Source organism: Typopeltis vanoorti, chromosome 6 (assembly GCF_054136105.1).
Source record: "Typopeltis vanoorti isolate ZY-2024b chromosome 6, IOZ_Tvanoo_1.0, whole genome shotgun sequence".
Classification (NCBI taxonomy): Eukaryota; Metazoa; Arthropoda; class Arachnida; order Uropygi; family Thelyphonidae; genus Typopeltis; species Typopeltis vanoorti.
The window spans coordinates 19,477,990-19,503,223 of record NC_143554.1 but is presented as its reverse complement, the minus strand read 5'-3'; the positions used below and the strand labels follow the sequence as shown (position 1 = coordinate 19,503,223).

At 36.5% G+C, this 25,234-nt stretch overlaps 1 protein-coding gene across 6 annotated transcripts in view; it reads left to right on the top strand.

The window, feature by feature from the left end:
• LOC150105318 (zinc finger protein castor homolog 1-like) overlaps positions 1 to 25,234 on the top strand; it is a 360,761-nt gene that overhangs the window by 256,173 nt on the left and 79,354 nt on the right. For all 6 annotated transcript variants that reach the window (XM_090394084.1, XM_090394080.1, XM_090394082.1 and 3 more), the window contains 4 exons: positions 670 to 1,052; positions 2,081 to 2,249; positions 10,835 to 10,916; positions 24,654 to 24,741. In XM_090394084.1, coding sequence (XP_090250210.1) covers positions 670 to 1,052; positions 2,081 to 2,249; positions 10,835 to 10,916; positions 24,654 to 24,741 — 722 coding nt within the window. The remainder of the gene's footprint in view (positions 1 to 669; positions 1,053 to 2,080; positions 2,250 to 10,834; positions 10,917 to 24,653; positions 24,742 to 25,234) is intronic.

The window sequence follows — 25,234 nt, the reverse complement described above, 5'->3', positions numbered from 1 at the left end:
AATGGGAGAAATATCTAGATTTTACTGTGGCAGATTAAAGTCGAAATTATGAAGAATGAGTGAGTGGGTTTGACCCAAGCCTGGCTGTTCAATAGATAACAAATTTGTATATTAAAGAACAGATTAAAAGGAGATGTCCACAACTCTGTGTTGTTCAATTTATATGTTAATAGTATTGTAAATGTTTGGATTCAGGAGGATTTGAAAATGCTGGTAGTATGGGCATATCAGTTCCTCCTAATGTTTTTGCACTGTATTCAAAAGAGATGAAAGGTTGTGATTGCATATGTGCAACAGCAGATAATCAGTAGAATGTCTGTGAAATGGATTTTAAGTTCGGAAGACATTATTCCTGACAAGATTGTTCTTAATTTAGAATGCCTTAAATTCATAAATAGTGAGTTCTTTGCCACACTTTCTGGCAACGTATCTAGTCTTCTGATGCCACGAGGTGTCCGGGGTAATATAATATTATTATATCTACCTTTGTCAATCATTATACAAATTTGACAATACGGAACAACTATTTAAACTAAATATATTTGGTCGTTTATAATTAACGGAACAACTATGTTATGATTTTTATTTAACTATATTTCTGTGCAGTTTCTTTTTTTTAACTGATATAAGCTAAGCATTATGTGATTTGTATTTTGGTGTACTTTATAGGAAAAATTTTAGAAACTATGGCTCCCCATCATCTGTCATGTCTAGCATCTTTAAGTGCCCGGTTACACTCATCAGGAGGCATGATTCCTGTGCTGCATCCTATGGAGCGACATCTTATAGGGGAAAGTTCTCAGAACGGCTCATCTCAAAACAGATCACATCATCATAGTGTTATAGAAGTGCCAAATAATCTTAGTAATGATCATCCTCAGCATACCTTACAGGAAAAGCAACATTATCATCATGCAGCTACACCATCCACTTCCACTGCATTACATTTCCATTCCAGTGAGGAAGATTTATACGAAACTGTCAAGCTCAAAATGGTAGATGATGTTAAGTTACCTACAATTCAATCTCCAAATATTGTTAATAACACACCAGTAAGTTTTCTTTACATTAAAAAGAATGCATATTTTGTTAAAATTATGAACTGATAATTTCTTTCAGCTTATCAGATTGTGATATGTATAATCAAGCTGTAATATTTCTCATTAATTCTAATGTTTGTTCTTATTTTTGGTAAACTGTGACTAAAGTGTCTTATTTATAGTTTACTAAGGAGGCTGGCTGTCCAATAAAACTTCTAGCTGATTCTTAATAATGGGTTTGCTATCGAAAATTGTTTAAACATAGAAAGAATTATTATTATTATTCATGACACCTCCAAGGAGTCCGTAAACTCATCGTGGGATGGCACCTACTGTACAACTGTCTGTCTTCACCACTCCACCGAACCTCTACTACCAGTCATCTACTACCCACCACCACCAGTATTTTTTGTCTGTAAATTGCATGTGATTTTGAAGGGATGATTTGTCTGTATGCAGGATGAAAACCGTGCTATCCCTGTATGAGATTGGCTAACTCACCTTCGATTGAAAAAGTCCATATAAAGATTCCTCCGGTCATGATGAGAATCGAACTTAGGCCTTTTCTAATTGAAGGGCAGAACACACCATCATTCTTCCAATTGCACTATGGAGGCACTTAAAATTAAATTTAAATTAATTGTAATTTTAAAAAATCCCATTTCCCATATTCTCTTGCATGTTTGGGTTTAATGGCCTGTCACAGCCAAATAACTTGGTACCTTTTGAAGCTTTATTAATTCTCTGATATGGATCTTCATCTTCTACAAACTTCACTGAAATATTATTTACACTTTTCTTCAGTATTTTTTTTTGCCATGCATACAGAAATTCTCCAAAATTCTCTTTGCACCAGGAAAAAACTTAAGCTTAAGATATCAGCCTTTCATTGTATTAACTGCTTCTCCAATGGCATATTTTCATTATTGTATTGAACTATTTATAGTATGTGCTCTTGTTAACTGAATTCTGCTTAAGTGATTGGTTAGGATAAATTGTTTTAATTTATCTGTATCTATTTCTCTTTTTGGTATATTTAGGTTATTATACAACAGAACATGGCAACTTTTCTCACTCTTGAAGCCTTGAGATCAAAGGTCACAGCATCACATTCTTCTGAAGTCGAAACAGTAAAAATGACTGCACCATCATTATCCGTTGTAACAACTCCAGCAACCAATTCTTCAATGTCACCAGCTGAGCAGAACAGTTAGTAAATTAAGTAATATCTTTAATTGACTTATTCTGATTTTTTTCTCCCTGTTTTCATAGATTGGTGAAAGCTTAGAGAGTAATGAGACGAAATACAAAATGTACAATTTACAGTTTTATATTATATCAAATGAATAAAATAATACCAGTTTAAACATTTGTATTACATTATTAAATGAGGTTAACTATTTCTATATGCATTGATAAATATTAACAGGTTTTGGAATTTATGTAGTATCATTCCAAAATATGTTATGTGAAGCTTTCAAAAACAAAAGTTTGTTTCTGGTACTAAGACTTATACATTGGTTATTCATAATGAAATTACAACATACACTATATATTAATTAGAATACCTGTTTATTAATATTTTGACAGTCAAATTACCATCATGGAGGAACAATGAACAAACTGATATGTACACGCAGGCACTATGTATAAGTATGACTAAACCAAAACAAAACAAAGACAAGGCTAAAGTCCTAAATTAGGATGAGTGCTTTCCAGGTTTGAATCAATTTCATATAATGAAAAATGTTGAGGTTTGGGTAGTTCCTGAAAGTCTAGGCAGGTTCCAGGAAAAGTCTTTCATATTTAAATTGCTTCTATGGAGTAAAGTGGCCTTTTCCATCATATTCTGTGGTGGGTGGTCAAGGCATGAGCAAGTCCTGTAGTGGTAGAACCGGAGTCCTTGTGTTCGATGCTTCTGATGTCAGTTATCCTGCCTGTTTGGCTACAGTAAAACTGCTTACAACTGCACTGTAGATGACAGATATTGGTACTATGGTTGATCTTTTGGAGGAGCAGAGGGGGGGGATGCTTATTTTTTATGTGGCTTGTAAGTGGTTACAAGATTGTATTATTTTAGGATTTTTGCTAGTTTTTCAAATGCACCTCAGATATATAGAATGGTAATAGATTTGGTGTAGTCTCTGTTCTGGATGAGGGTATGGTTTTGGAGTTTTAATATTTTTTGGATTTAGAAAAGTTATTCTAAAGAAGAAAGCATTGAGAAAATGTTCAAGTTTAGTGGTGATGGCATTATTATTGAAACTAATCAATTTTATAGGGTTTAATAATCACCATACTATTGGTGTATGTATCTACCTGTGTGTTTGTGTGGGTGCCAAGGGTCTATCAAGTTAGCATGTAATCAAAGTGTTTAGGAAGGGAGAAACTTTTTTTTTAAGGTTAACTGTGCTGGTTATTAAGATGTGTTAAGTACTTCAGAGCCATGTGGCCAAATGAACACATCATCGTCTACATGGTGAGGAGGTGGTCAAGGAATGCAAGAAGAAAGTAGTATCTGAGTCAGAGGATAAATCAGGTAGGTGTGAGATTGATAAATAACATCATTAGGCAGGAATTGCAGCAAAAGAAATAGTTGATCAACATGCCCATGAGCAGTACAAGGCACAAGCAAGAAGGGTGACCTATATGTTAAGAATGAATAGATGGCATGTCAGCCCACTTGCTATGAGAATGTTCAAGAAAATTACCACCTCCTCATCTTAATAACCAACTGAGATACTGAGTAGCCATTTCCTTGATCAAGCTCAGTTGTCATCTTTCATAATAAAGCAAACCAATTACTAAGGCAAAACCTATCCTCCACAAAACAATGCTGCCCCTTATAGAGTATCATATTCCTGTCCACTCAGTTCTGGATTCTATCTTTTGCCAACCATTCCTAAGATACTGACTGGCCTACAATTTGCTACTTTTGTCCTCTTTCCAGTCTATTGGCACCTGTTTAATTTAAGCCTTGGTTATGAAAGGGTACCAATAGACTGGAAAGAAGACAATATAGTTCCACTGTATAAAGGAGGTTCCAAGACAAAAGTAGCAAATTGTAGGCCAGTCAGTATCTTAGGAATGGTTGGCAAAAGATAAAATCCAGAACTGAGTGGACAGGAATATGATACTCTATAAGGGGCAACATTGTTTTGTGGAGGGTAGGTTTTGCCTTAGTAATCTGCTTGCGTTATTATAAAAGATGACATCTGAGCTTGATGAAGGAAATGGCTACTCAGTATCTTAGTTGGTTATTAAGATACTGCTGGACTTGGCAAATGGAGATGGGTATGAAGCTGGTGATTTGGATTAGAGGGTGGCTGATTGACAGCTATCAGAGAATGGTTTATGGAGGAGTTGAGGCCAGGACACTAGTGGTGGGCTCCTGGCTAAGTAACTGGCCCTCTATTGTTTAATTCAGCGGTTCTCAACCTTTTTGACTCGCAGAGCCATTTTTAGAATCAATTTCTATGGCGGAGCAGCCCATTAGGCCTACCCTATGTCTTACAATATCTTTATGTTGTGAGACATAGATAGACAATGTCTATCTATGTCTTACAATAAGGTCCATACAATAAACTCAGTTCCTCCAATTTAATCATTACATTCAATTCAATTCAAATACATATTCGTTCATTACTTGTTATTCGAAATTTTTTATTATTCATTATAGAAGACAATTCCTATTTAATTTTACTAACTACAGTGCAACAGTAGGCCTAAATTAAGACATAACATGAAATAACACATAAACGTTTAATGAGACACCTGTGGTAGCATTTTTTTGCACAGTTTTCTTATTTTAGGTTCAACTGATGATAATTGCAGGCGAATGTCTGGTTCTGCATTTAAGCAGCTTCTGTATTTTGTTTTGGCACCTGTATAGGTGGAGAATCCCACTTCACAGAGATATTGAATGTTGAAAGTTTATTTTTTACTTGGTTAGACTATAATAAATTTAGTTTAATCCTTTATCCAAGTGTCAGTAAACAAAGTTTGCACCTGAAAGTATCTTTAGAACTGGGGCAAGGTAGTACAACACCGGGCAACTCATTGCAAAGGTGGAGACCAAGCTAACATCACTCCTATCTCTGTATCTCCCATAATGCAAATATGGGAGATACAGAGATAGGAGTGATATGCATAATGCGGATATGTATAACGTTATGCATTAAGGGAAGGGCCACTACACAGACTAGTTTCGACCTTTATTGAGCTATCTTCAGTGGGAGCCAGGCCAAGAGTGGAGATACCAAGCAGAAGCAATAGCAAGGTCATCTCTACCTATAGGAGTTGCCAAAAGGTGTGTCACCTTTTTATTAAATTACTCTGGATTTAGAGAAAGATGTTGAAAGTTTATTTTTCACTTGGTTAGACTATAATAAATTTAGTTTAATCCTTTATCCAAGTGTCAGCAAACAAAGTTTGCACCTGAAAGTATTCAGGACTGGGGTAAGGTAGTACAACACTGGGAAACTTGTTGCAAAGGTGGACCGAGCTAACATCACTCTTATCTCAGTATCTCCCATAATGCAAAACATATCTCCTTGTGGATATGTATAATGTTATGCATTAAGGGAAGGGCCACTACCCAGACTAGTTTTGACCTTTATTGAGGTCTCTTCAGTGGGAGCCAGGCCCAGAGTGGAGATACCAGGCAGAAGCATACTAATTTTGCTTTCTCAGACAAGATTTTAAATTCATCTTGTAAATGCATCCAAAACTCTGGTAGACTTTGTTTTGAAATGCGATTTTTAGTTCGCTTTGAGATGTCAAATCTATGAGGACCTCGTATTCTGCTGAGTTTAAGCTGGGTGGTTTTTTGTTCACGCTGAGCGCATTCAGTACTCATTTAAAGTCATCAAGCACCTTCTCTTGAGCTGTTGGAAAATAATATTCAAACGAGTCTTTCAAAGCTTCAAGATGTGCCTGAATATTTTTCTGTATGTTTTTCTTGAATCTTGATGTTATTTTCATTCAAGAAGCTTTTTGTAAGAGGGAAGCAACTGATAACTTCCTTTTCCACGCACTCCAACCAATACATAAGTTTCCTCTTAAAAGAAGACACTTTGGCATTTGCATCAAAAACTGTGGCAGTTTTTCCTTGCAATGATAGACTAATTTCATTCATTTTGCTAAAAATGTTGACCATATATGCCAGTTTGCACACCCAGTCTTCATCATTTAAAACCATCGCCAATAGAGCGTTATGGTCCATAAAAATGCTGCTACCTCTGCATGCAGTCCCATCAAACGTGTCAATGCTTTTCCTCGAGACAACCACCTTACTTCAGTGTGCAGCAGGAGGGACTCATGGTGGCTTCACATATCTTCACACATTAGTTTGAAGAGCCTGCTTTTAAGAGGTCATGATTTTATATAGTTTATTATTTTTATGGCAACATTCAACACTATCATAAGCTCAGAAGGCATTTTTCTCAAGGCTAGTGCGTGTCTATGAAGAACGCAATGGTTGCTGCTTCTACATTTCTTTGCCTTATCTTTAATTTTGGCAATGGCTCCAGCATTATGACCAATCATTGCCTTTGCACCATCAGTGCATATATCTGCACAGTTTTCCCATGGTATTTCATTTGATAGAGAAGAATTCATCCAAAAGATTAAATATTTCACCCCCTGATGTGTCGGTTGGTAGTGGTCCACAAAGAAGGTCCTCCTGATAGCTTTGTAAGTACACATAACGAACAAATACCATTAAAACCGCCAACCCAGCGACTTCAGTCCATTCATCCATTTGTAGTGGGAATTTGGTACACCTGATGCGACTGACAAGTGTCTCTTTCACGTCATCAGCCATATCACTGATTCGTCTAGCAACAGTGTTATTTGATAAAGGAATGTTGGAGACTAACTTAACGGCTTTTTCATCAACCAAACACTTGACAATATTGATTGTACAAGGTTTAATAAGAGTCTCTGCAATGGTATGAACTTCACCAGCTCGAGCTACATGGTAACTTATTAGGTAGGAAGCTTCCAGTACTTTTTCATTATTGGTTTTAGCAAGTGTTGTCATAGTTTTATGTTAATCCCAAAATTTCGTTGCACTTCCTCTTGAAAAAACCAGACGGTTTATCTTTCAACTCGGGATGGTTTCCCTCGAAATTACGCCGCAGTTTAGCAGGAAACATGGAACTGTTGGTCAACACATTTCTGCAAATCACACAGAGAGGCCGACCATCATTTGTTTTTGTGAATCCCGTATTCAAGTAACTTTCTTCATATTTTTGTTTTTTATTGGGAGGGCTTTCCCCCACTACCCCACTTCTGTCGCGTTTTGCAAACAATGATTGAGGTGGCACCGCAGATTCAGAAATGGTTTCTTTTGTGGAAAGCGCTTCTGACAAATGCTGGAGTACATTGCTTGGTTATCTTTTTTTATCATTGGCTCATCTGGAGAAGTAATGGAGTGAGCTGCTGGTTTGTCCTCCTTTTCAAATGTAACATCTTTTTTCTTCAACGTACCTGTTTGAAGCCAGCAATCCATGCCTAAAAGAAAATCACAGGAATATGAGAATAACTGACTTTATCTTTCATAACCCAGAATACAAAATAAAGCAAATAAAAATTTTATAACAAAATACAAATACTTACCTATTTGAAAACCAATAAAAGCACTTGAGTCAATCAATAATGTAACGTTTTTCTACCGAAAATGTATCACAGTAGTTCGCGGTTCGAACGTACGAGTAGAACAAAAACAACACTTTATTAATGAACACTTACTAACTACACAACTAAACACTCACAAAGAGGTCAAACGCACAGAAAACTCGCAGAAGAATCGCTAAGATATCACAATGTTATCGCTATGAAAATTCACTGTGAAGTGATTGATTCTACTTTTTTTTCTTATTCTTTAATTTCATTCAATTTTTATTTATTTTATTTTCCTGGAATGGCCATGGAGCACAGGTTGGGAACCACTGGTTTAATTTATACAACGGTGATTTAGGAAATGATTTGACAAGAAATAGTCAGTTGTTTGCTAATGATTCAACAAAGTTGATGTAGAGATCCTGCAGGATGACTTAAATAGACTGGTAGTATGGACAAAGATAAATGGCTGCCAGTTTAATGTGGCCAAGTGTAAGGTGATGCATGACATGAAGAAGAGATCACAAACTATGTATTATACTGATGGAACTGAACTTTAGGAAATTGATGAAGCCAGGGACTCGGGAGTGAATATTGCAAATGTGGCCAAAAACAGCATTCAACATACACCTAACTGCATCTATCCATATAAATTTCTTTCTTTCTTTTTTTTTTTTTTTTTTTTTGCTTCAATCATCTGTTGTTAAATTTTTATTTCCCATTCTGCTTAAGTGACTCTATCACCTTAGATTTGTTTTGCTTGCACATTCTTGAATACTATTTTTTTTTTTTTGTGATTTCTACCAATGAAAGGTGTAAACCTATAGTGCATTAGTAAAGTGGGTGGGCTAAGGATGTTTTTTTTTCTAAATTTATTAATTTTTTTACCTAGTTTAAAAACCTTGCCCTAGAGACCAAACAAGGAATTTTTTTCAAGCTACATCAGGCGTCTAATAAGTGAGGTAGTAATCTCACACCTAAAAATAATCACAAACATTCATGTTGGATGGAGAGCAGATATACTAACTACTTGGCCAACCAGGCTGGCAATGTCTGCTTCCTTTCTAATATATATATATATATATAGTTTAATATGAATCTGCCATTGAAATTATCTGTTTACTCTCATGATTTTCCTAAGAATCCTCATATCTGAGGTTTCCAGTTGTTGATCATCTACTTTGTTTCTCACAGAACTCTCAGTTTTGTGTGTGAAAAATGGTCTCAGTACTGTCAGCTATACACTAGTTTAGTGGTTTGACAAGTCTCTCTCTCTTACTCTTATTTTATTAGCTCCTTATGATGTCAGCCTTGTTTATTTTCTTATTTACTGTCATCACTGAAAATTGTAACATATTTTATAGTTCCCTCACTGAGAATATAATTCAGATTTTGTGTTTTCCTACCAGTCTTTAACAAAATTACAAGATAAAATATGCTGATTTTCTATTAAAGAGTCGTGAAGGCTGGTAGAATATTTATTTGATAATATTCTACCAGCCAAAATTTGACTACCTTGCAAACCTCATCTTAAGAATGAACAGGAATGTTGGGTATATATATATATATCTGTGTTCATACCAAGGTTCTGCAATATCCTAAGCACCTCTAATTCTTCAACATCTATTCTCTATCAGTCAGTGTTACATTGACTAATGAGAGACTGATTTTGGACGGTACACATTTGCAAAACGATCACTCATAATTCCTCATGTTCCTCCCCTCTCTACCATCAGCAGTCATTACTCCTTTTACTTGTTACATGAAAATACTCTTTAGGATTTATTTTTGCCTTATCAGCTAGCTTCTTATCATTATCATTAAATTCCCACCATGTACCCTCAAGGGGTGTACAGGGTATGATAGTACTACATGAAAAATTGACATCATTACTAACTTCCTATCTACGATTCCAACATTGTCAGTTCTCATATTTCTATCTTCTAAGGCACTTTTTACTGTATCAATCCACCTATATCTTGGTCTTCTTCTGGGTCTTTTTCCTGCCAACCTGGCAGAGAACACTTGTTTTGCTAATCTTTTCTCGCCCATTCTGTTTAAGTGATGTTATCACCTGAGATTAGCTCTGCTAATGCATTCCTGGATGCTGACAATGTCAAGTTCTTTCCTAATATCCTCATTTTTAATATGATATTACTATTGATGCCATCTGTTCATGCTCCTAATCCTTCTCAGGACTGTCATCTGTGGTCTCTAGTCTTTGGTCAAGCATTTTGCTTTTGACCCAGCTTTCAGATCCATAAATTAAAATTGGTTTGAACACTGTCTTGTATACAGCTAATTTAGTGTTTTGACTAATTTCTCTCTTATTCCATATAAATTTATTCAGCTGACTTCCTACCATACCAGCTTTGTTGATTCTGTTGTCTATTTCCATATTTAATTTACCAAAATATAAAATGATTGTTCAACATGACATCTTATCAAAATTTCCTTTATCTATCCTTACCATACAGGTCACCCTTCTTGCCCTTGCCTTGGTGATCAACTTTGTCATAACAGAACTGACTGAAATATCTCTGATTCTTGATAAGTGTACTATCACTCCTTAATGGTGTGTTCTATGAAAATTTGTACTACCTTGCCTTCATCTCTACCTACTAATCTACAATCCAAGTGAAAGGTATTTTGGTGCAGCAATAGGATATGGTAAACTGATATAACCTTGGAGTTAAATGTATATTTATATATTATTGATGGAATAACATTGCAGCACTTAGAGATAATGGTTTTTCCTACCTTCTGCTAATTTTTATGAAACATGGCTAGTTATATTGCAGGTGCTATTGCGACATAGTTTAAGGAAAATGATATGAAACAATTTGACTAGCTTGCAAAGCTCACCTTAAGAATGAACAGGAATGTTGAGTATATATCAGGCAAAGTATGTTCAGTTCTGGTGGTCATGAATGATCCAAAATATCTGAGATTTGACTCTGATCATCACAAATTGGTGTAGAAGAGAGGAAGTGTGATTAGGATGAAAGAAAGGCCATGTGTCTAATGTAATGTATGTTCCATTCTTTAGATTTATTTTCTGTTGAGGAATGTATTGGGAAAGCAGGTAAGAAGTTAGAATGTTATCTTGAATATAAATAGATTTTTCCATAACAATTCTGAATTGTATCCAATTTTTTTTTTTTTTAAAGGCACTGTAACAACAAGCTCACCTCATATTTTAAAGTCAGTGCAGAAACCTGGTCCGGTTGATTATGCTCGCTATGTTAAAAGGTATGTACTGCTTGTATTAAATGCATTTAAGAATCATATGCTTAGTTATATTTGCATATTGGAAACAGATGTTTAGTTTGTAGATTTAATCATTATTTAAAAATTGATTTTGATTATATTTTGTCTCTTAAAATTGTTTACTGATAATGATATCTTACATATTTCTATACATAGTATATTTATACTTCTGCAGGAATATACAGAGAAGAGAGCATTAAATCCATTGCCGAACTTCTATCGGTGCTCCATTTTCACAAGTCCTAGTATAAATTGCAGCCTTTGTTTAATGTTCCTCTTCCTTATCTTCCATATTTTAATCAGAATATTCCTTCCTACCACCCCCAAACCAAAAGTATGCAACTCTACACATGCACCAGCACTCATCATATAGGATGTTCTTTTAGTATCTAGTTATACAGAATCTACTTCTTAAGAAATAGATTCTGTATAACCAGTATAATAAAATAATTTTTTACTCTGCTAGTTTCTTATGTTCATTAGGGAATATAGTCACTTATTAAATGAAAAATATGTAGGAACTGAATGATTCCTAAAAGAATACCTTTAATGTAATCATATTAAATGATACATGTTGAAATGTTACCCATGTGCTTTATAATCTAGTTCTGTGAATTTCAGATCTTTTGTGTAGTCTGTCCAAAGCTGGTTTAGTATAAGACCCTGGTTTTTATTACACTGGGGATTGAACATCAAGCCATTTCCAAGGCTTATTGAACTTATGAGTGTAGGTATTAAATTTAATATACAACATGCTTGTCTGTTTTCAGATAAGTTGATGTTTCTCTTTTGTAGTGTGATAAATCAGACCCTGATTTGTGATCTTTATTTCTCAATATCCTTGACATGGTCTTTTATTCATCTTTCTCCTGAATATCCTATTAATTTGATAGTAACATATGCCATATGTTTTTGAGAGGTAGATTGGGTTCTTGGAAGATCTGAGTTAACAGTTTTGTGGAAATAATTTTTCGGGTATGAAGCTACTTGGATATTATTATTATTATTTCATGACACCTCCAAGGAGTCCAAAGATTCATCAAGGGAGGGCACCTACTCAGTAACTCTCCGTCTCCACCAACTACACCGAACCACCACTAGTATTTTTTGTCTGTGAATTGCATGTGTTCTGAAGGCTGATTTGTCTGTATATGGATGATGGTAAGAAGTTGAATTTTTCCTGTATACTTGATAATGTTTAATCTGTTTTGCTCAATGAGTGATGTAGTATTCTGTTTTCTTCAGTTTCCACTGTAAAACATATTTTAAGATTTTAGCAGTTCAGGAAAGTGGTGAAATCATTAAGATTTTCTTTGAAACTGGTAAACTGAAATATGGCTACATTGAGTTGATGACACAATGTAACCATATTTTTGGCTACAAAACTCATTTGCCTATCTTTTCAAAGGATTTCATGTTAGTTTGATGTGATGAAATGGATATGCTCATGGCTAGACCTTCATTTTGATTATAGCCTATTTATTTTTTTTATATTTTGTAAATCTATAGTACATTCGTACTGGGACAGGATAAATTTTTTTAATATATATTTTACATAGGCCAGAAATTCTGCTGTAAACACCAAACTTGAAACTGTTTCAATTCTACTTCAGACATCCAATAAGTGATCTCATACCAGGTGATGAAAATGAAATTCATCCACCTAAAAATAATTCATTTCTGAATTGAAAAATGGTGTTATTTCAGTGGTATGCGTAAAATTCACTGAAAGACAATTTGTCGAAACTACAAATTATGAGACGTGAAGTGTATTTATCAAAAAGAACTGAAGTTTTTAATGGATTAACTTGTAATGCATTTGAAGCTTAGCATGATATTCCCTTTATATATGTTATGTAGATGTGTGTGGCAATTTTTTTGAGGGATGTTCCTTTCAGTGATTATGCGTGTTTTACAACATCTTTTCCAGATTTTGTAAAACATTCAGATCTTAAAATTATTATCCCCCGAGTCTCCTCTCTCTTAAAACGAATTATAAGATGTGCATTCTTGGGGACCGGTTTGCAGGATGAAATGCCAGAGTTTTTGGGAGTAAAACCTGGCCATCTTCCCATGAGACTGGATAACTTACCTTCAATTGGAAGAGGGCTGATAAAAATTCTTTGCATCATGCATGTCGAACTTAGGTCTTTCTAACTAAAGGGCTATGTTTATACTGACAGAACTGTAAAGGCTCCATTATTATTAGTTTGTGACATCTGCACATGCACACACATACCAGTTACATGGGATGAATTTTACTCCGATTTGGTATTTGAACCTTTTACAAAAATTTGTTGAACTATTCTAGTTTTTAGTTCAACTATATTTAGGGCTACAAAGGGGCAACCTGTCAACATTTTATATTGCAATAACTCTCTGACTTAGTGGAATGTGCACAACCATCAGAATTTGTAAAATGAGCTGTCTGTGTGGTTCAGTTTTAGTTCCAAAGGATCACTTTTATTAGAAAATTTTGATAAAGAAGCTTTAGAATTATATTGATAATTTCACTCTAGCTGGATGAAATTTAATAGTTAAGATCTATATATTAAAATGTCAGTTTTGATTTCACAATATCTACACAATGAAGTAGCAGGTATGCTTACAGAATAATGTTGTAAAAAAAACAACAAAATAATTATAACATCTGAATACCCACTTACATATGTTGTTTACATCTTCGGTGATGTTAGGTATTCATACCGAACACTTGTAAGGCAATAGTTTTCAAGAAAATTCATCAAAAATTATCGGTGATTGAAAAATTTTTTTCAATCAGTTGCATTTGCGATGAATTGTTGTGCGATCTGTAAACTGTCTTTCAATGAATTTTCATGGAACCAATTGCAGCAGAAAATGAGATAAACCATGCTGTTTTATTATTATTATACAGTATCTCCATGGAGTCAGAAGACTTATTGTGGGAAACACATTATTCACATAATAACTATCATACTTCTATTTAAATTCATTCACTCATGAAGTACTCACAACCAAGTAAAAAACTGAGTCCTCACACCATTGCTAACCACATTGTCACACAATTTCCAAAGGTGAACCCTCATTCTTTCCCTCTCTGCCATGTACTGGACAAAAAAAAGTCTTGAATCTCAATCCTATAAAACACCTTTCATAACTTATGTGCTTCTATCATGTCTCCTTTTTTGCCTATCAGCTAGTTTTTGAAATCCACAGATCTTCAGTATGTTTTGATAGGGAGCATTCCATAGACCTGCCACAATTTTTGTCACTTGCCTCTCGATCTTCTCCACCACTTCATCCCCATGGAATCTATGTGACCAGATCTGCATGCAGCAGTCCAGATGTGACCTTATAAAGGAGAACAATAACTTCCCTAACCACTTGTTAGGGGGTGTTCTCCTTTATAAGGTAGCCAAAGCCAATTGCTTTGACTACCTTTACAGTATGCTCTCTCAACTTCAACTTCTGCCTGCAATCTCTCCAAGTCCCTGGCCTCAACAGTTTTCCTGCATTTCAGTTCAGTAAGTATAGTACACAGTTTGTGATATCTTTTTCACCTCACACTTGACCACATTAAACTGACATCCATTTGCATTTGTCCGTGCTGTTACTTGCAGGATATCTTCAGCACCTTCATTTACTATTGCTTCTTCCAATTTTGCATCATCATCATCAGCAAACAATGGAATGTTTTCTATCAAATCATTTCTTATATCATTGATATACAAATTAAACAACAGAGGAACAAGTACTGATCCCTGTGGTATACCACTAGTGACCTGCCTTCTCCTAGACTCAATTCCTACATAAACCACTCTTTGATATCTCTCCATCAACCACCCTCTAATCCAAAACAACAGATTCATATCCATCCCAGTTTGCTTCTGTTTATGTGGAATTCTGTCAGATACCTTTCGCAAAGTCCAGCAAATTGAGTAGCCAGCTCCACTGTCACTTTATTATAAAAAGTAAGTAGATTACTAAGACAAGACCTATCCTTCGCAAAACTGTGTTACCCTGTATAAAGTAACGTATTCTTTATTATGATATTTATGCAGTGGGATTATTTTGTCCTTTTTCCACTTCATTGGCATCTTTCCAGTATTGAGGCTTAAATTAAAAAGCTTGGTCAGATGAACTGATAATTTCCTTGCACATTCTCTTCATGCATGGGCTCATCTAATACCATTGCCATATTTAAATTGAGGTTCTGCAATATTCTAAGCACCTCAATTTCTTTAGCCTCTGTTCTCCTATCAGTCAATATCATATCTATCACTGCAACATCACCTGGATGGTATGCTCTTGTTAAATGCTCACTTAGTAATTCAACTATTTGGTTTGCTTCTGTTACCTCCCTACTACCAACACTTTTAAAAATCATCCTCCCTTAGCCATTCCTCCTTTTACTTGCCACATAGTGAAAGAATTCTTTTCAAAAGATTCAGCTGGCTTTCTCTCATAATTAGCTTTGAACTGCCTTACCATATAGTCACTTGCCTGTGCCTTGTATTATTATGGGCAACTCCAAGGAGTCCTTAGACTCATCGAGGGAGGCCCTAAACATCATGTCAAGAACAACCATTCAACATCCACACAGTATCTATCATATTTTGTTGCCTTGAACTCATTCACAGTCATGGCACCCACAACAGACCCTGGCAGCTTATTCCACTCATTCACCACTCTCCAAGTAAAAAACCTAATTCTAACACCCTTGCTAACCACACTCTTGCCCAGTTTCCATGGATGGCACCTAGTCCTCCCACCACCAGTCCTGTTTTGAAAAATATCCTCAGAATTAATCTTATAGAAACCCTTCAGTAATTTGAATGTCTCAATCATATCACCCCTTTTCCGCCTATCAACCAATTTCTGCAACCCACAAATCTTCAACCTGTTCTCATGAGGTTCATTCCATAGACCTGCTATCATCTTGGTCACTCGCCTCTGGATCCTCTCCACCTCCTCCCCATCAAGAAGAAACCTAGGTGACCAAATCTGGGCACAGTAGTCGAGATGAGGTCTTATCAAGGCTCGGTACAGAGGAACAATAACTTGCTTGTCACTCTGCTCGTTAAAGTATTTTTCAGCAACCAAGTGATTTGATGAGGTGATTTAGCCACTTTTGTAGTGTGTCCCCTAAACTTCATCTCCTTATCCACCAACATTCCAAAATCCCTGGCCTCGTCAATCTCCTGGAGTACAGTTCCACCAATGTGGTATACTGCTGCTAATATTTTCACTCCAAAATGTAACCTTACACTTTGCCACATTAAATTGACATCCATTCTCCTTAGCCCAGTCCTCCAATCTGTCCAAATCATACTGCAAAATTTTGACATCATGTGCGTTCACTATTGCTCTGCCCAACTTTGCATCATCAGCAAACAAATGAACAGTTCCTCTCAGATCCTTTTCTATATTGTTAATGAACAAATTAAATAGTACTGGTCCAAGAATAGAACCCTGCAGCACACCACTAGTCACAGGCCGTCTTTTGGACTCTACTCCTGAATAAGCTACTCTCTGATATCTCTCCATCAACCACCCTCCTATCCATCCCACATATGCTGCAATTTACTGATTAGAATTCTATGTGGTATCCTGTCAAAGGCCTTAGCAAGGTCCAGCAGTATCACTGTAAACCCATTACCCTTATCCAGTTCAGCCGTCACTGTGTTACAAAACGTGAGCAAGTTACTGAGGCATGATCTATCCTTCACAAAACCATGCTGTCCCCCATACAGTATCCCATTTTCATCTATCCATTCCTGTATTTTTCTCTTGACTACTTTCTCCAAAACCTTGACAATCACTCCTGATATGCTGATCAGTTGGTAATTTGCAACAGCAGTATTGGCACCTCCTTTATGCAATGGAACTATTTTCCACTGCATAAAGGATTGTATTGCTCATGGGAATGCTGATAATATTTTTCTTTATATTCCTTCTACAACCTTACCTTTATCTGCAACTCCTGTTTAATAATGCTATTCATCCATCTTACGGCTACTTGATTTATCCTTCTGACTCTGAGTATACAGTCTGTGATACTGCTTTCTTCAAACACCTCATGCTGTTTTAGATAATTATCTCTCTACAGCTGTATAGATTCATTTCCTTCCCTTCTCCCAATCTATGTCCCTATAGTTGAAATTCCCATAATAATTACTCAGTTTGCACTCATTGTGCTAATCTGCCAATGCATGTCTGCATTCTCCCTTATATACCTCCTGGATTAGCTTCTTTACTTCACTGGGCATCTACAGATGCCATATGGTCACTCCGATGCTCGGTGATGTGTCACACCAGGCCTCGCCATGTAGTCCTGTTTGCTTTTCTGGTGGCCTCAACTCTCTGAAGATCAGTCACTCCACGCATGCCATCCATCCATATCATTGATAGTCTATCCCTGCCTCTTTTTCCAGGAACTTTACCTTCTATTACTGTTCTGAGAAGTCCCCCTTTCATCCTTTCTATGTGTCTAAAATATTTTAACTTTCTTCTGTCAGTATCCTTAAGAAGCCTTAAAGTTCTGCTGAACTTTTCTAACACCCATTCATTTGTACGCCTTTCAGTATAAGATATCCTCAACAGCCTTCTGTAACACCACATTTCAAAAGCAGATATCTGTTTCTTATCTGACTTCTTTAGGTTCCAAGTCTCACATCCATAAGTCGCTGTTGGAAAAACAATTGCATCCAAAATCCACAGCTTTGTTTCCTGGATTAGCAGCAACCAATTATATATTTCATTCTATCTCACAACAGATAGCCTCAAATGAATTGCCCTCTGTTTGGCTTCAATTCCTCATCTATCCTTAGCAAACCACCCCCCTCCTCCTAATATGTCCTCTCTGAAGATACTATATCCTTTTCATTTTGCAAGATCTTACATCATGGATGATACATCCTTAGTCAACCAAATCTCACTAATAACAATACTAATTTTAGCAAATCCATTTTGAAGTGTGACAGATGAGGAAAGAAAAAATCAAGCCACTTTTTTTTTTCCCCAGCAAGTGGAATCAGGAATTATTGCCATATATCTTTTGTATAACTGTACCAGTTCAACAGGTATTGATGCAAGAGCATTTACTATCACAAGACTGGTCACATGTTTGCCAGAATGTCAAACAATCCTGATCAATTCACTTATTCTTATTGGCATTCAGTACCATTATTCCTTAGTACTCTTTAAATTTTCATCACTTACCTATTCTTTGCTCTAAGTTCTTACAGGTGATTAAAGTATTTCATAATACAAAACACACTACAATTGAAAAAGGAAATATCAACAAATCTGATTGCCTTCTTCAGAACAATACTGAGTCATATAGCTGTTTATTATGTGCTGAACTAACTTAATATTATATTCATTTTCTTCATAGTATTTAGTTCTTGTGGTTTAATATATGTACAAAGACTATGCATGCCCTCTTTTCATCTGACCATTTAAAGCCTAGATGTTTTTACTATATTTTACTTTGAAAATGGTCTTCAAAACTAGTACGAAATATTCATAGTTTAATTACATAGCTTTATTCACTATTTTCATACTTGCATCTGTAGCTTACACCTTGCTAATGGCACTGGTTGCAACTTCTTCCCATTTATGCTTTATAGATAGCTGTCTGTATTGCGCTGCACAAAAGACAAGTATGTTGGAGGTTTAATGGATTTTTTACAACACTCAGAAAGAATTAAATTAGAATTTAATACTCCTATATTTCGTCCTAGTCACTAGGACATCTACGGGGATTATAAAAGCAATTAATGTAACATGCACACAAAAGCTTACAATACTAAGCCCAACCACGTGGGTGATACTAAAGTCCTATCTAGGTGGAGCGCCCTCTAAGGGCGGTAGTAGGTGGCCTGGAATATAAGGTGGGACCTCTGGTGATGAGTGTTTCCCAAATCTTCGGAAGCTTAATGCAACCGTATTTCTTAAGATTTGGTTGGTTTCTGAGAGCTGCTGCTGCTTCTAAGAAAAGTCTCTCTTTCTTGAATTTGCTGTGGTGGAGCATGGTGGCTTTCATCCATGATACTCTGTGGGTGGTGTCCAAAACATGGTCAGCCAAGCCTGAATGGCCATAGTTGTGTTTGACGATGTACGACTTGTGTTCCTTCAGGCAGATGGATGCTGATCTGCCTGTCTGTCCAAAGTACGCAAGCTTACAGGAACAGGGTACTTTGTAAACTCCAGGCAGAGAGAGAGGGGGGAGCTGATCTTTCATAGAACGGATAAGGGTAGCAAGTTTGCGGTAGGGCTTATATGCTGTGTGTAGGTTATACTTTTTTAGTATCTTGGCTATTTTTTCTGAAGTGCCTCGGATGTAGGGTATGGTGATGGCATTTTTAAATTCTTGTTGACGAGAGGGACGGGGAATGGGGAGGAATTGATTATTTTTTTGATACTGTGTTCACTGTAGCCATTGGAGAGGAATTTCTGTGTATGTGGTTAAGCTCAGTAGTGAGGGCGGTTCCACTGGAACAAAGATTGTGGGCTCTCTTGGTAAGGGTTTTAATGATGCCATATTGTTGTGAGGGGTGGTGGTGGGAGAGTTTGTGAATGTATCTGCCTGTGTGTGTGGGTTTTCTGTATAAGTGAAGGCAAGTGTATCATTGGGCAGGTGCATGACTAAGGTGTCTAGGAAGGGTAAACAATTGTTCTTTTCCTTTTCCATAGTAAACTGGATTCTTGGATGTAGGCTATTGAGATGACCGGGGAAGGAGTCTAACGTGTCTGGGCCATGAGGCCAAATGGAGAACACATCATCTACATATCTTAGCCAGATAGAAGGTTTGATTGGAGCTGAGTCTATTGCTCGTTTTTCAAAATCTTCCATATAGAAATTGGCAAGGGGTGGAACCCATGGCGGTTCCTTCTATCTGTTTGTAGATTTTGTTATTCCAAGAGAAATACCCAGAGTTGATGGCAAAGGAAAAGAGATCTAAGATGTCAGAGGGGAAAACGTTTTCTAAGAGAGATAAAGTGTCAGTTAAGGGAATATTAGTAAACAAAGAGGAGATATCAAAGCTTACCAATATGTTGTATTGTTCAAGGTCACGAAAAAACTTAAACCTTTCCGCTCCCCCCCCCCGAATATACGGTTTACCAAAAATACACAAACCCAATTCCCCACTCAGACCTATAGCAGATGCCACCAATGCATCTTGTTACAGACTGTCTAAACAGCTGGCCAACTCACTGTCCCCCCTCACCGGAAATTCAGCTTCCTATATAAAAAACTCGACCCACCTTAAAGCCCTCACAGAAAATTTAACCTTGAACAATACAGACATATTGGTAAGCTTTGATATCTCCTCTTTGTTTACCAATATTCCCTTAACTGACACTTTATCTCTCTTAGAAAACATTTTCCCCTCTGACATCTTAGATCTCTTTTCCTTTGCCATCAACTCTGGGTATTTCTCTTGGAATAACAAAATCTACAAACAGATAGAAGGAACCGCCATGGGTTCCCCCCTCTCACACCCCCCTTGCCAATTTCTATATGGAAGATTTCGAAAAACGAGCCATAGACTCAGCCCAACTCAAACCTTCTATCTGGCTAAGATATGTAGATGATGTGTTCTCCATTTGGCCTCATGGCCCAGACACGTTAGACTCCTTCCCCGGTCATCTCAATAGCCTACATCCAAGAATCCAGTTTACTATGGAAAAGGAAAAGAACAATTGTTTACCCTTCCTAGACACCTTAGTCACGTGCCTGCCCAATGATACACTTGCCTTCACTGTATACAGAAAACCCACACACACAGGCAGATACATTCAAAACTCTCCCACCACCACCCCTCACAACAATATGGCATCATTAAAACCCTTACCAAGAGAGCCCACAATCTTTGTTCCAGTGGAACCGCCCTCACTACTGAGCTTAACCACATACACAGAACTTTCCTCTCCAATGGCTACAGTGAACACAGTATCAAAAAAATAATCAATTCCTCCCCCATTCCCCGTCCCTCTCGTCAACAAGAATTTAAAAATGCCATCACCATACCCTACATCCGAGGCACTTCGGAAAAAATAGTCAAGATACTAAAAAAGTATAACCTACACACAGCATATAAGCCCTACCGCAAACTTGCTACCCTTATCCGTTCTACGAAAGATCAGCTCCCCCCCCCTCTCTTTCTGCCTGGAGTTTACAAAGTACCCTGTTCCTGTAAGCTTGCGTACTATGGACAGACAGGCAGATCAGCATCCATCCGCCTGGAGGAACACAAGTCGTACATCGTCAAACACAACTATGGCCATTCAGGCTTGGCTGACCATGTTTTGGACACCACCCACAGAGTATCATGGAAGAAAACCACCATGCTCCACCACAGCAAATTCAAGAAAGAGAGACTTTTCTTAGAAGCAGCAGCAGCAGCTCTCAGAAACCAACCAAATCTTAACAAATACGGTTGCATTAAGCTTCCGAAGATTTGGGAAACACTCATCACCAGAGGTCCCACCTTACATTCCAGGCCAACTACTACCGCTCCACCTAGATAGGACTTTAGTATCACCCACGTGGTTGGGCTTAGTATTGTAAGCTTTTGTGTGCATGTTACATTAATTGTTTTTGTAATCCCCGTAGATGTCCTAGTGACTAGGACGAAATATAGGAGTATTAAATTCTAATTTAATTCTTTCTGAGTGTTGTAAAAAATCCATTAAACCTCCAACATAATGTCCTCACAGCACTTAAGCCTCTACACAAGAACAAAAGACAAGATTGATCTTCTGATATTATACATCTCCTCTTAAATCTTGTATAGATGACTAAAGATTATACTTTTTTTATATTAGATAAGATGTGATACTACACACTCTTTAGGTACCTTTTTTGTTCTTTTAGCAGCAAGGGATCAAAAAAAAGCCAAGCAACCTAAATATCAAAAACTCTTCACTTTTCAAAACCAACTCCTTCTTACACCTCTTATTTTACCAGTATAGCACCTGTAGTTTGGAGTTTAGCGATATCCAGCTTATCCCAAAAAAGAAGAAGAAAAATTATTCTAGTTATTAATTTCATTATTCTCACTTTAAATTTTCAATAATAATGAAAAGTCTATCAACAAGGAAGTTCTACTTCATTGGTTGCTGCTTTGCTAAGCAAATACCTGCTCTCCAACTGGTAATCATGGATTTGAATATCACTTTGGGCATGGATGTTTGGTGAATGTCTTTAGTGAATATGAATTTCATTTGCTCAACATGAGACCACTGCTCTGCTTACTGGGAGCTTGGAAAAAAAAAAAAAGTTGCATGTCTCTTGTGCAGGGGGAACAAGTTTATCTAACCTTTAGTTAGTCCACATTACTAATATAAATAAGTTTCCAACCTTTCATGGGTGAAATTCATATTAAAAAAAGATGCACAAGTTGTCTGTCTGAGATATAGTTTGTTATCACGAAGTTTGCTATAGTGACTTCAGGGAAAAAAAAAATGCTGTTTGCATTTCGTTTCATGGAGTAAAGGAAATAGTGGGAGATAGAACAAAAGTGTTTGTTTTCAGCCTACAATATACAAAGGATGGTAGGAACAATACCTAAAGCACACAAATGCAAACAGTAATGGAAGATATAAGATAGAACTAGAAGTGTATGAAATTATAAAAATAAACATCCAGAAATACCATTTAAATTTTGAAATGTTATGTTACCTTAAATTTAATGTCACTTACTACCTGACATCTTCATAATAAACTAAATATGGCACCATCACAATGAAATTGTATTCTTGATAATCTCTACTAAGAGTATGCCTCCATTTAAACACTCCATTAGAACCCCCTTTCGAGTCATCAGAATTCAAGGAGAACTGGCATATCTGGAACACGGGGGGGGGGGGCGCCCCCTAGTAGTAGTACATAAATAAATTGATGCTCTCCCTTTAACAAACCCATGCTGACACTCACAGAGAATGCTGCTGCTGTTATCAACTAACTTCTGCATCCTAGATTTTGTCAACCTCTCACACCTTAACTACAACTCCAGATGTGCAGATTAACCTATAGTTTATAGCCTTTGCCTATAAACTCTGCCTTATCACCAGATTTGTGAAGTGGAGCAATTTTACCTTCTTTCCAATCCTCTGTTGCAAGTAAGCCAGTGGTAATGCTAACTCCCTAGAATGTTCCCTTAAGACACATGGGGTATGTCATCAAATCCTATTGCTTTATTGACTTCAAGTTCAATTAACTCCTCATATACCTCTTGCTCACTCACCAGTCTGCAATCTTCATTCATTTCTTTTACGCTTGAACTTCTCGGAGTTTTCATTGATGAATTGCTCACTCAAATATCTCAACTGAGCAGCAGCTACCAATCTGTCACTTTCATCCATTAACACCGTCTTGCTTTAATCATTCTTCTTTCTGCTTGCTACATATATATATATAAAAAAACTCCATTTAGTTGTTGTTGGCCTGGTTTGCTAATTTCTGCTTACCGAATGAGTCACTTTCTTGACTTGCTCTTTAAACTCTTCGTGGAACTGATTATTACTGTTATTCATCTTATGCTGCTTCCACAGTGTCTTCTTCCAGATTTTATTCTTAATCCCTACCTTATTCAGCCTTTTGACTTTTGGAATACATTCACATTGGCATAATTAAATATCTCTTTTTGGCACCCTAGCAACATTTGTACCACTTAACTCCTCATTCTGTGCTATAACTCTAAGCTGTCGCTAAAGCTTTTTTGTAACCACCAGCCTTGTAGTTCCACATATATCCTTTTCTTACAGAAAGCCACAACCCAGAATATCATTCTTACTAACTGGAGGGAAGTGTGACACCCAAATCACAATCACATCCTCTGATCATAATGATCAGATCTAAGCCTTTTGATTCTCACTTGTCTCCTTTTACATATTACCATAATTACTATCATCCATAATGATTACTCTTCCCTTATTTCATTGGGACAACAGGGATGCAGAGGACAGTTCATTTGAGGCTATGTGTTGAAAGTTTTTCCACTTTGTTATACTATAAATTAAAGATGCCAAGAAATTATATTCTTGGTTTAATCCTTTATCCAAATGTAAGCAAACAAAGTTTGCACCTGAAGTATCTTCAGGACAGGGCAAGTCATATAGAGGCTAATGACTTCACATCGCTTGCCTTAGTCCCATAATGCAAAGCAAATAATATCTCTAATAGAGTATTTTACTACTAAGGCATGACACCTTTTGGCTACTCGTATATGAAATATGACTTCTGAATTACTTAAACCTTAGTATCACCTCTGGGACTGGTTCCCACTGATGAGACCTCAATAAAGGTTGAAACCATTCTGGGTAGTGACCCTTCCCATAATGCATAAGGATATGTGGTTTGCATTATGGGATACTAAGGCAAGTGATGTGAAATCATTAGCCTCTGTATACGAGTAGCCCTATCCTGATGATACTTCAAGTGCATTTCTTGGCATCTTTAATTTATTATAAACTATTATATATATACAAATATATATATATATATATACACACAGACACATGACCATTACCAACAGGTTCACACAGCTAGTCATTTCTGAAGCAAACGAGCTGATTCTTATCTGCTTAGCTTTTCATATGAATATTTGACTTGTAGACAATAAGTAGTGTCACATACATTTTTTTTGTTTATTAAAAATTGAATGAGAATATCATATATATGTTCAAATGATATTTTAAAGAAATTGCAATTTCTACTCATTGTCATAGATTTTCTAGTGCAACTGAATGTGGGAGTAATTATTGTAAAGATCTGAACCACAGAGAACATTTTCATTGTCTTGATTGCAATTCCAGGGTAAGTTTGAGCCTGGTCAAATTTATATTTCAAAATGAAAATATTCATATTGAGTTCTTATATTTGTTAAAAATAATTACGCAGTTATTGTGAATGCATTATTATTTGACTTGTTATTGGCGATTGTTTTCAGTTAATATTTCTACAACTTGAAAATTAAATATCACTTACATAAATGATAAATAACACTGCGTGAACCTCCACCCCCAGATGTTTTAGCATCATCATGGGAGGTCAATCAATGCTAGAAAAGTCAGTTTGTCGTACTACTCCTTAAACTCATCCACTGTTTGTACTTTTATTATTTCAACAACTCAAATGTCTCAATCATATCCTTCCTAGATGGAGGTGCAGTGTGTGATACAAGCAAGAGATGAAGTGAAATATTGGGAGAGTGGTACTGAAGAGGCAGAAGTGCTTGGCAGTGGAAACAGTAGTGCGAGATGAAGAAAGAGAGAGAGAGAGAATAGGAATGCAAGAGGAACAGGGAAAT